General features: G+C 39.0%; 2 protein-coding genes across 2 annotated transcripts in view; one reads left to right on the top strand and one right to left on the bottom strand.

Moving 5' to 3' along the window:
• FRMD4B (FERM domain containing 4B) overlaps positions 1–13,069 on the bottom strand; it is a 187,947-nt gene that overhangs the window by 41,636 nt on the left and 133,242 nt on the right. Inside the window, exons 8-10 of the mRNA XM_007447648.1 lie at positions 5,003–5,086; positions 3,407–3,472; positions 803–860 (exon numbers count right to left, since the gene is read on the bottom strand). Coding sequence (XP_007447710.1) covers positions 803–860; positions 3,407–3,472; positions 5,003–5,086 — 208 coding nt within the window. The remainder of the gene's footprint in view (positions 1–802; positions 861–3,406; positions 3,473–5,002; positions 5,087–13,069) is intronic.
• LOC103073544 (60S ribosomal protein L32-like) lies at positions 9,082–9,567 on the top strand. Its single transcript, XM_007447647.1, has 2 exons — positions 9,082–9,169; positions 9,242–9,567. The coding sequence occupies exons 1-2, from the start codon at positions 9,082–9,084 to the stop codon at positions 9,565–9,567; spliced, it is 414 nt and encodes a 137-aa protein (XP_007447709.1).

The raw sequence follows: 13,069 nt of genomic DNA on the forward strand, positions 1-13,069 counted from the left end.
AAAGAAAAACTTGGGCTTAAACATATACCCATATGCAAACAAATTAAGAATCAGTAGAAATTAAAGTGGAATTGGTATGTATTTTTAGTATAAGGTGTCCTCATTATACAGGTATTATCCAATTCCCCATCATTTTAAATTGCAAACACTGTCAGAACTTGAAAAGTCACTCAAGATTGATCAAGTATAAAATTATTCCTCTTTCAAACAAGACTCTCTTCTTAACAATATGTTTTATCCTCTATCATCTCAAAATATTTCTTAGTCAATCTCTCCCTGTGTATAAACAACTGAAAGTACTACACAAATATAAAACATACCAATTGAAAATGGGTACTGCAAATCTTGTAAAAACTTGAGGATTTTATGAAGCTGCTGAAATGATACTGGATGATTCTTGAATGATTCTCATACAAAGGCACTATCAAATGAACATCTAGTAGCATTAGAAAGGTGCACAATTGGGAAAAGAGAAAAATCAGAAAAAGTAGCTAAAAGATTAGGTGTGCCAAAAGAGAATGATCTGAATATTTCAGGGCTAACAGAGGCTCCGGGAACACACCTGAACACAGCTAGTATTTTGCAAAAATAATGTGCTTTATGATTTGCTAAAAATGACAAGATACAATCAGGCTTTTATTTTTTTAAGAAAATCAATCCTATTCTACATGCTGAAATTTCTAGAGATAATTTACATATATATGCATATTGATTTATGTGATTTTAGAGAGTTGGTCTTGTTCGCTAACTCTCACAAAATAACACAGGCATGATGAAAGTTTTGTCATATAAAAGTATTTACCTTTACTGCATAATAATGGACTCCATAGGTCGGTAGAGCTTCTACTATTTTCATATACCTATGGAAGATGAATATATATTATAACCTCTTATTAAATTAGTTGGAGGGTACTTTTGGGAAAAGTGATCTAAAGAAACACAATTTGTATCTACTTTCCTCATTATAACTTTGTCTTTGACTAAAGTAGAAATAGAATAAACCACTCCAGGGAGTAATATATTTTACTTTATCCAAATGTTGGGAGGTTGTTAACAAAAATTCAATTTCAAAAAGCTATAGGAAATGTTATTTTCTGCATATTAAAATTTCTATGGCTTAGAAACATATTGTACTTTATTATAAACCCAAACTTCAAGTATTTTTAAACTAGCACCTAATGAGGCAAGTCATGAGAATCAACTTTTGGGTCATGCTCATAATAAGTAGAAAATAAAGCTTATTTTCTGCTTGCTGTAAATTAAGCAAACATGCTATAATAAAAACATGGTGGTTTTTTATCACTGATGGTGGTACACTTTTAGAAATTTATACTTAACTTTTAAGTCAAACCTCTTAGAAATATATGCTTTAAAACAGTGAATTTTATTATATGCAAACCTGATTTTAAAAAATATGCACCCCCCAAAAAAAATTAAAGTGATGATGTACCTCTTGTTATTTTTAATTCAACAAGTATTTATTGTATAACTTTAAGACTTTATGGAGTAGACTAAATTGTGTAAGAGTTCCTCTCTGCCCACACAAAATTGAGGTTCCTGTATGATACAAGTGGACTCTTTAATAACATTTTGGAGATCAATGGCTCTGGACCTTGTAATCAATAATGTGATAACTTTTTAAAGTAAAAGGTCTACATGTTACTGAATATAAAAAGTTAGCGGGGGGGCTTCCCTGGTGGCGCAGTGGTTGGGAGTCCGCCTGCCGATGCAGGGGACACGGGTTTGTGCCCCGGTCTGGGAGGATCCCATGTGCCGCGGAGCGGCTGGGCCCGTGAGCCATGGCCGCTGAGCCTGCGCGTCCGGAGCCTGTGCTCCGCGGCGGGAGAGGCCACAGCGGTGAGAGGCCCGCGTACTGCAGAAAAAAAATAAATAAACAAAATAAAGTTAGGGGGACTTCCCTGGTGGCACAGTGGTTAAGAATCCGTCTGCCAATGCAGGGCACAAGGGTTCGAGCCCTGGTCCAGGAAGATCCCACATGCCATGGAGCAATGAAGCCCATTGCTACAACAACTGAGCCTGTGCCCTAGAGCCCGTGAGCCACAACTACTGAAGCCTGTGCGCCTAGAGCCTGTGCTCCACAACAAGAGAAGCCCCTGCTCGCCCCAACTAGAGAAAGCCCACGTGCAGCAATGAAGACCCAGTGCAGCCAAAAGTAAATAAATAAAATAAATAAATTTATTTTGTTTTAAAAAAGGTAGATGTGCCAAGGCCAGGCAGCAATTACACTGCACAGCCAGGATTCCAACAAAGTGAGTCAGATTCCACAGTCTAGAGCCTTAACTACCAAGTTAGACAGTCTCTTATTTGCAGCCACAATGATAATGATCAAAAGAAGTAAGAGGATGCTGCATTTCAACAAGGACAGTTCATAATACACTCATTAACCTAACCTAAAATCCTTCATGGAAATTGTTATTCCTTTTTGTTTTCCAGTTCAGAAAACAGGCACAAGTCAGGGATTCAACTTCAGGCTGTTAACTTCTCATTTCTGCCTTGAAGATCACAGCAGGTGCACTATGATAAAAAGGAGATAAGTGCAAGAGCAGGGATGTGGGGGAAATCTATTCACTGACCAGGGGAATAGTGATCGCCTAGTCCTTATTTCACTTCTCACATGCTCTGAGCTATATTCAGCAGATTTTCTGTTAAGACTTCTATGGCCATAACAGTTATTCTACTGTACAATTACTATAGCAATAATGTTACATTAGTTTTTACAATTCAAAAATTTTTAAATTATAAATTTACTTTTTACAATTTAAAAACTTCAGTGTAGCCTGTGAATTGTTCTTAATAAATGACGGTAACTCTATAGGTCTAAAATGCAGAAATCCATCATTATGGTCTGCTGTTGGTACCATAAAGAAACAGATTATCCAACACCGACACTGTGTGCTCCACCCAAAATAGAGTCCCAAACCGGGTGACAAAACATGGCCTCCAGATAGATGTTGTTTGGCTCATGTTGTACTAAAATTTTCTTAAAATTACTTTGCAATGTTTAAAATTAGGATTTAAAAAATTGTAATTTCCAGCTTTTCTTGAAAAACATCAGATGATCTGGCAATATTATGCTTGAATGCTGAAGCTGAGTAGTCTTGTCTCTAGCCAGGGCAAAAGCTCTCTAGTTCACCACAGTCCCCACCACTCCCTATTGCCTACACTTGGCCTATGAGTTCTCATTGTTGTTATCTGACACTGGTAGGCATCTGAATTGATGACACCAAAGTATGGAATGACCCAAGACACTTTATAATTCATGGTAAGATACTTCTAACCAGGTGAGTACTGTATGCACACAAACTACACAAGAGAAATCATTTCAGATGACTTTCTCAAACGGAAGACATTACAACTATATCTAAGCAAAAAGAAAGATACTTACTGAACCACAGCTTGACCCCGCGTCAGACCTTTGATTTTCAAATAATGCTCAATTACCCTGTCCTCACTGTAAAACAAGGAAATGAAAAGTAGAGCAATGCATGACTGTATGAGGTACAGATCCAATTTCAAGATTCTCAGGTGGCCGACTTGAAACACTTGAGAAAGAAGGCCTAGACCAACTTGTTAGGGAGTCAGAAGCTAGTTGACTTTTGTTTTTGCAGGATATGGGCATATGGATTCCTGAACCTCAGATATTTGACTACCTTGTCTCGATTTTATATAATTTTATATAATATAATTATATAATATGTAAATTTTTAAAAACTTAAGTTATTAGAAAAGGAAACATAATAACAATTCATGAAATAAAAAATGAATATTCTCTCCCATAACTGAATGGAATATAATAAATACAAAATAATGTTATTAAATGCTAGTTAGAGAGCCTTGCTGGGGAAATCAAAAGGGTTTTTTAGAGAGATCAGCAAGTGTAAGGTATTATAGACATTTTCCTTAAATTGTTCAGAAAGATTTAGAAAGAATTAAAAATGCTTCTGAGTGAGTGTTCAATCTAAAATATTCTACTGTCACTACTTGTGGACATAATACTTTAGAAGAAAACCCTTCATTATTGTCTTAGAATAAAACTTTTTGACTAGAAAGGAGAAACAGGCTGAAGTCTGGTCACCTTTGACATCATTCAGTTATTTACCCTCCTTTCAGACTGGTAGCTCACTAGTCATATCTCAAGTATAACTGAGAAGAATAAACGTTTTTATCTCTGTACAAAAAATAAGCAACAATAATTGGTCTTTGCTTTTTATCCTTAAGAAACTAACACTTAACAATGATTCATTTAGAAGGTTCCAGACTCAGGATGCAATGTAGCCTCAGTACCTACTCTCACTATTGACTTGGGAAATACTCCAACTTTCATATTACAGCTACTCATGTTGAATATTTATTTTGTAACCAGTTTTTTAGTGGAAAGGAAAACCATCTTCAAGATTCACGGCCTTAAATCGAGGAAAATATATTTAAAGGGAATGTAAATAATTCAAGGGGAGAAATCGTACTTTTCTAGGAAAAATGTTGCATGGGAAATGGGTACTATGGATTCATTAAAATACAGGCAAATAAAACAACTCAAAATAGACAATGACTTCTGGCTGTAGAGGAAACCTCTGATCATTCAGGTTGTTTCTGTTTATTATGAATGCCTCTGTTCAAGGAAATCTGTATTTTATACCACTTGTATTGCACTCTGCCACATTAAGCCTGCATTATACAGTGACTGCACATATACTGAGCATGATTCACTTAAAAGCACACTCTACAAATGTATCATGCACTTGAATGAGAAGGCACATGGCCACTCTTCACACATGACTACAGTCTTCGGACAATGATCTCCAGAGAGATTTCATAAGACCTTTTTACTGGAAGGATCAAGGTCTACTTATGATTAGACTGACACGTATGATGGGCAGTTTGATATTTTCCTCACTTATATTTCTTTCAGTTCCCTGAAGAGCATGCCGTTCTCAATGGAGGTTACTGTAACAGGGTCACCGGCAATCTTGGCGTGGCTTACCAGTAGGCAAGGGAGGGGTGCTCCTGCAGAGTTTTGGTTGGAAAGGCTGGTAATGTCTTTAAGTCTTTCCTGGCATTTTCATGACTATAAAGAAAAGTAATACAGTATGTCAGTCGTTGTTACCTAAAAGATTACCCAAGCTGGTCACCACATGAAATCTGAAAAGTAACAACAGCACATTGGGCTCTGTCAAATGTTATTGTCAGCATACATAAGGCTGTAGACTTTAACTAAAGGCAGCCCCCAAATGGACAACCAACCTGATGAGATTTTGAAGTTTTTAAAAGACAAAAAAAAAAAAAAAATTAAAATACTATTAAATTGCCATAATCCCATTTTCCTTACTTATAAACTCCATTTTCATTGTATATTTCCTATATGTATCTATTTTATTATTGATACATAATTATTACTACAATTGTGTACACTTTATATTCTATTTTTATGCAGCATTCTTCAAATTTCATTATATACTTTCTCCACACTCCTGTAGTACCCTCATAATTATTTTTAGTGGTTATATAATATTCACAATGTTGGAACAGTGGTTATCCTAAAACCATTCACATAGAATCACCATTTTTCATAATAGCTATCATTGCAATAAAAATGTTTGAGTGTAGACCTTTCTATTACTCGTCTGTAACTTCCTTACCACTCTCTGAAATAAAATGGACCAAGTCAGCCATCTGTGGAAATCACTTAGGTAGAAGATGACTTGAGGGACTTCCCTGATGGCGCAGTGGTTAAGAATCCGCCTGCCAATGCAGGGGACATGGGTTTGATCCCTGGTCCAGGAGGATCTCACATGTCATGGAGCAACTAAGCCCGTGCGCCACAACTACTGAGCCTGTGCCCTAGAGCATGTGAGCCACAACTACTGACCCCACGCACCTAGAGCCCGTGCTCTGCAACAAGAGAAGCAACCGCAATGAGAAGCCCATGCACCACAACAAAGAGTAGCCCCCGCTCGCTGCAACTAGAGAAAGCCTGCGTGCAGCAACAAAGACCCAACGCAGCCAAAAATAAATTAAAATAAAAAATTTTAAAAAAAGATGACTTGAAAATGTGTTCCTAATGAAATCCAAGGAAGTTATCCCTCAAATTGCAACAACTGAACTAAAATGTACCTCATGAAACATCAGCTAATTTTAAAATGGCAAAATTCTGGGAATACAGGCAATATTTTATAATAACTATGAATGGAGTTCAATCTTTAAGACCTGTGAATCTCTGTCATACACTTGAAACATATAATATTGTAAATCAACTATATCTCAGTTAAAAACAATAATACAATGAAAACAAAACAGAACCAAAAAAAAAGGCAAAATTCTGGTTGTGAAAAGAGAAGGGTATGGGTGGGATAGGGAGGGTGGGAGGGAGATGCAAGAGGGAGGGGATATGGGGATATATGTATACATATAGCTGATTCACTTTGTTATACAGCAGAAAGTAACACACCACTGTAAAGAAATTATACTCCAAAAAAGATGTTAAAAAAAAAAGAGAGAGAGAGAAGGGTGTGGTCTTTAAGGAACTTAACAGAAGGGAGAACAGGTAATATGACCCAGTCAGGTTTGTCCTGAACTGTGTGAGAACAGTCCCAAGTATTTAAGAAGGCAGTCTCTGATGAAACAGACATGACTCTCTGGGGTTCATTAGAGCCTAGGATAAGCGCATTAAAGAGTTACTCAAAATCACGATTACCCTGGTGTTCATCAAACAGCATACTGGTAACTTTTTTCCACTGACTTACCACCTCTTCATATCTTTGCCATTATCAACTCTTTGTTGAGGTTACCAAGAGCAGCATGAAATGCACTTCTAGGGCACTGCTCACCTCATGGAAATCCCATCACAACTCTTCCCATGTGGTAGGTACTATTATTACCCAGACTACTTCACAGGTAAGAGTTTGAGGTTTAGAGAGGCTAAGCCTCGTGTTCAACGTCTCTCAGCTACTATGTGGAGGAGCCAGAAGGCTTCAAAGGCCAAGACCATAACCACTGTTTTCTATTACCTGATTCCCTGAAAGACTCCTAGAGCAGCGTCCTGGGACATTCTCATCTCTGGCAAGGTAGAGCTCCCCTTCACCCTCACCCCTACTTATAAATGAAAACCCTGAACTGATTAGTTGCAAAATCCGTCACTCAAGCATTTTTACATTAGCTTCCCCAGGGTTTGCCCCAATGTGAATCGTGATACTGAAAGGGATGAACCCCCAACTGTAGGACTAAACACTGAACTCAAGGTCTATCTCCTCCCAAAGCATTCATTCAATTACCTAGATCAAATGTTAGAGGTCAAACTAGGGGACCAAGTATGGCCTGCAGACAGGCTTTGTTTGGTCCACGTTGCACTGTGCTGGATTAGAAATTGCTCTCTCTTGTCACTTGATCAGGCCTGGTGTAACTGGTTCTTCCTCAATGTCTACAGAAGGTTTGTTTCCTGGTTCTATCACCAAGTTTCCCCAGCAGGCCACAGGGCAATCAGGTGAACCCACTGAGCAACCTGTACATAAACTTACTTTCAGTAAAAACAGATAGAGTTGAGTGTCACCTAGCTTAGAGACGGTATGATTTGTACCTGCCAATGCTACATTTCAAAACTAGGCTTGGGGCCCTTCCTAAAGGTGAGAGATCTGACTTTACAAATTACTCCAGGAAATGAAAAGTCACTTGGCTCCCATTCTTACATAAGGATAAATCTCTCTATTCATCTGAAATCTGAGCAGTGTGGCTTAACCACATTGACAATCTCGGGAAACTGGTTTGGGCTTCCTGAAAACCAAAATATATATCACAATCGTATTTAATCACAGTAAAGGTCACCTGTCAACTCCCAGTAATGATATTTATTTCTCTTAATAATTTCTTTCATGCTCTGTCCTTCAAATCCCATTTCCTTTTCAAAGAGGTTGGCTGATGAATTTTTTGTGAAGGGCAAATACCTGTACATGTTCTAAAGTGACAGACTAAGGATAACACTTTTTGTTATTAATCATCACCACCAACCACATGTGTGTTATCGTCTGGGTTCCTGTGAACTGTGTGCTGTGTTCCAGGAACTCAGCCTCACATTCACTTACCTCTTTGGATTATAGTTAATTTTGTGGCAATCAAGACCTACTAGAGTAGAAGAGAAGCTGCTATTTACCATAAATTCACTTATTCATTTAGCAAATACGTATTAAGTGTATACTGCATGCTGAGCACGTAGAAACAGGTGTCATATGACGAAGTTACTTTTAACTTATACAAATGTAGTCAGCCAAAGGAGAGAGGAGAGAGGGCAATGAAATAAGAGGGAAATTTTATCCATCATTTTATTCAACAAGCTCATGGTTGAGAATAAGTGTGAAACGGGAGACTTGAAGTTGCTGTCCTTTAAGATGATTTTAGTTCCTGTGTCCTTAAAGCACCAGTCTCTCAATATACTGAGATTTTTCTAGTATTAAAGCATTTAACACATGTCCACTAAACACACAACTCGTATATCTAGTGACTAACTTCAGAAATAGCTACATGTTACAACAGGAGAAAAATACTACCTGTGCTGGATATACTGAAACATGAACTTTGGCCTTCGACATGTCACCTTCCCAAGGAGTTTTTAATTTTAACTATGCACCATTAGAACCTACCCTAGTCCTAAGATGCGATAAGACATTAAACATCTGGAAATGGTGACTAAATAAATCAACAAATTACCAAACGTTAATCACAAGGCAGCATCCTAAATAACAATGAATATTTACTCATTAAGACTTTTTTGGGATACTAATCAATCACTGGGAAGCAACTAAAATGTGCATTAATAGGCAAGTGGCTTAGGGATCATTTTAAGGAAAGTATAGACTACTTTAAAAGGAATATAATTGAATAGGTGGAGCACTAGGGATTTGGGGGGGGCGTGAAACTATTCCGAATAATACTGTAATCATGGATGCATTTGCCAAAAGCTATAGAACACAGAGTGAACCATGATTTGACTATGGACTTTAGTTAATAATAATCTGTCGTCTTCTTTTCCTCGGCGCTGCCTACTGCGGTGGCCGCCATCTCCTACTCGTCATCATGGCTGCCCTCAGACCCCTCGTGAAGCACAAGATCGTCAAAAAGAGGACCAAGAAGTTCATCCGGCACCAGTCAGACCGATATTTAAGTATATTTCTTAAGTATATTTCTTTATCTTTTTACCTTTTTTTAAAAAAAATTAATAGACTTCAGTTTTTAGAAGTCAAAATTAAGCGGAACTGGCGGAAACCCAGAGGCGTTGACAACAGGGTGCGCAGGAGATTCAAGGGCCAGATCTTGATGCCCAACATCGGTTATGGGAGCAACAAGAAAACAAAGCACATGCTGCCCAGCGGCTTTTGGAAGTTCCTGGTCCACAACGTCAAGGAGCTTGAAGTGCTGCTGATGTGCAACAAGTCTTACTGTGCTGAGATTGTGCACAACGTCTCCTCCAAGAACCACAAAGCCATTGTGGAGAGAGCAGCCCAGCTGGCCATCAGAGTCACCCATCCCAATGCCAGGCTGCGCGGCGAAGAAAATGAATAGACAGCTCGTGTGCACGTTTTAATAAAACCGTAAAACGGCAAAAAAAAAAAAAAAAAAAAAATCTGTCAGTATTGATTCATCACTCGTAACAAATGTACTACACTAATGCAAGATGTTACTGATAGGGGAAACTGTGAAGAGAGGGGGAGCGGGAAGGAGAGAGAATATATAAGAACTCTCCATACTTTCTGCTCAATTTTTGTGTAAACCTAAAACTGCTCTGAAAACTGAAGTCTATTAATTTTTTTTAAAAAAAGGTAAAAAGATAAAGAAATATACTTTAAATTAGTGGTTCTTAACTGGGGAATTTTGCCCCTCGGGGGATATTTAGCAATGTCTTAAGACATTTTTTGACAGTCACAATTGGGGAAGGAGGTGTTACTGGCATCTACTGATCTGAGGCCAGGATGCTACTATACATCCTACAATACAAAATATGGGCCCCCAGCAACAAAGAATTATCTTTCCCCAAATGTTAATAGTGTTGAGGGTTGAGAAATCCTGATTTGGATTATTATAAAACTCCTGATAATTCAACCCTAAAACTTCTAATTGTATTGTATCTTTCAGACTTAAGAATTTTTCTTTTGTGTCACTCTTAGACTATTAAATATTAGAATATAAATATACCTTACATGCAACTCTCTAATAGGAGCCAAGTGAGAGAAGCATTAGAAATCCAACTGTCTAAGCCAGCTGAGAAAGGCAAATCAAGCTCGGCAGCAGACACAGGGACACAATGGGGACTTGGTGGGGACCATGAGAAAGAGAAGAGAACATTACCCACTTGAAGTTACTTAGGATATAGATTTGACTGTGTGTGACAGAGATCAACACTTTAATTTCTCTTTACCTACAAGTTAGAGCTAGAATAGCATGAAGTGTTCAGGGACTGAGGCTCTTGTTGCTTCACCATTCGTGGGGTTCTGCTGTCCTTCACATGGTCTGAGATAGCCCACCACCACGTCCACCTTTTAGCCATCACGTAGGGGAAAAAGAATAAAGGAGGACATACCCACTCCTTTAGGGGCAGAACCTGAAAGCTGCCCACTTCCCCTAATCCCACTGGCCAGAAAAATCACAAGGGACACTGAGACATGTAGTCTTTATTTTGGGCAGCCACATGCCTTGCTACTAATATTATTACTAATATGGAGAAAAGGGAGATTGGATACTGAGGAAACAATCAGATGCCACAGCTGATGGGGAGCCACCACTCAGATCAATGTAATTTCTGCCACGTGGGAATGTGGATCCACTATTGCCTAATGGTTGCACTTTCTTCAAAAATAAGGCAAAATCTCAGAGTTTTACCTAGAATGTCTGAATTTTAAAATATTGCCTCAACCAAAAATCAAAAAAGGAAAGCCAAAAATAAAAAGTAAAGCATTGTGCAGGCCATAGAAAACATACCTGCGGACCATCACTATCGCTTTGCAATTTCTGACAAACTAATAGTAAAGAATGTATAGGGAGGCCCTTCTCAGTTCAGCTTGGTTTCTAGTTTCAGATAATTTACTTACAGTGCAAAACATCAGTAGGGCATGAGTAAATGAGACACATAAATAATTCTGACAAATGTGGAATCTGGACCATCCCAAAAGATTACTTTCTCAGGAAAAAACACAGCCTTAATTTCTTTGTGTTAGAAAAGGTTCCTATTCATCCTCCAAATCTGTTCATTTGTGCTATCGCAAAATATCCTTTCTTGTGAATACACAACATCACTTTCTATAAGGACCTATTAACACAGGAAACTTCTAACAAGCCACCACCAATAAGGAGGTGATTGATCTGGGGACCTGTGACACTAAAAGAGGACGAAAAAGATGGCTGAGACAGACGACCTGGCAGCAAAATGGGTTAAATCATTCAACAAGCAGCGCACAAGTAGAAACCCAAACGGCCAACAGGCAGAAGCAAGTGTTCAGCTTTGTTAAGTACTCAGGGAAATGCAAATTAAACCTTCAATGAATTACCACTTTGCACCCGACTGCACTGAGGTTACATGAAGATGAAGGGTGATAGGAACTCCCATCCATTGCTGTAGAATGCCAACTGACATGATCTTTTTGGAAATCTGCATACCCCATGACCCAGAGATCCTTTCCTAGGTATACCTCTAGAGAGACTTATGCAAAAGAAAAGGGTTTACAGCAGCATTGTTCACAGTAAGACAAATAAAGAAAACAGCCCAAATATCCCATAACAGTAGAAATGATAAAATCACAGTATTCATACAATGGAATACGATGCAGCAAACAAAATACAGACTGGCTTCACACAACATGATGAATCTCACAATATTTAGCAAAGAAGCAAGACCCAAAATAATATATACTTAACCATCCCATGTATATAAGTTCGAAAGCAAGCAAAATGAAACTACAGAGAATCATACATAGGTGATACAGTATAAAGCAAAACAAGAAAATATGTTCTATACAGCCCAAGTACCTCTGGGGAAAAGAGAGGACTTTTACTGGGAAAGGGGGGTCCACTACACAATGGGGGTGGGGTGGCATCCTGGCAACATTCCTCATTGGGTGTGGTTATGTGGCTGTGTAATTTCTAATTTGTTATTTAAACCATTCATACATGTTTTACACATCCTTCCGGGTGATATAATTCACATAAAACTAAGTCAAATATGGTTAGTGGGTGGAAGGGAGGGTATTGATGAGCAAGCCCATTGCCATTTAGAGGGCAAGTGTTTCAAACACTGGTGCATTATTCTTAAGTTAATCCTGATCATTTTCAGAGTTTAGAACCTGAAGGATTTCACGTTTGAGTGGACTGACAGTAGCTGAGTGCTTATTTGTTCACCCTCCGAAGAACCCCTGCGGGGTAATTTGCCTGGGAGCCAAGACCACGTGGATCCACTGAGCTGGCAGAGGCAGCCAGGTCTGGCTTGGGCAGAGAAGGCCCCTCCTGGGGCTGACAGGTAGGCAGGGTGGGAGGCTGGGTTTATATGAATGAGGATCAACCTCAGAATCCCAAGGGAGGGCCTCTAAACAGCCGGGAGGTGAGCAAGCCTGGACGGAGATGTCTCTGCCTCGTCCCAGCAGGAAACGCACTCACCCTGTCTGGACGTTCTTTTTTTTTTTTTTTTTTTTTTTTTTTTTTTTTTTTTTGCTTGGGAGCGGCGGGGGACTGCAGATGGGCTTTCTCTAATTGTGGCTCGTGGGCTCTAGAGTGCAGGCTCAGTGGTTGTGGCGCACAGGCTTAGTCCCTCTGCGGCATGTGGGATCTTCCCGGACCAGGGATCGAACCCGTGTCCCCTGCGTTTGCAGGCGGATTCTTAATCACTGCGCCACCAGGAAAGTCCTGTCTGGACGTTCTTGACCTGAATGCAATGGAAGTGTTATTTTAAAGACGAACTTGACCAGAACTGCCAAGAGGGACTGCTTTCTCCAGGTCCTAGCCAAAGACAATGCCCATAAATCTACAAGACTAGCTCCTTCTCAGTAACAAACCAGAAATTGCTATTCTTCATCCTTTC

Source organism: Lipotes vexillifer, unplaced genomic scaffold (assembly GCF_000442215.2).
Source record: "Lipotes vexillifer unplaced genomic scaffold, Lipotes_vexillifer_v1.1 scaffold1008, whole genome shotgun sequence".
NCBI classification, from domain to species: domain Eukaryota; kingdom Metazoa; phylum Chordata; class Mammalia; order Artiodactyla; family Lipotidae; genus Lipotes; species Lipotes vexillifer.

Bases quoted from the DNA above. Each gene is read 5' to 3' on its own strand.
- LOC103073544 (XM_007447647.1), top strand. From the start codon at position 9,082: ATGGCTGCCCTCAGACCCCTCGTGAAGCACAAGATCGTCAAAAAGAGG. The intron at 9,170-9,241 runs GTATATTTCTTA...TTCAGTTTTTAG, and splicing joins CCAGTCAGACCGATATTTAA to AAGTCAAAATTAAGCGGAAC.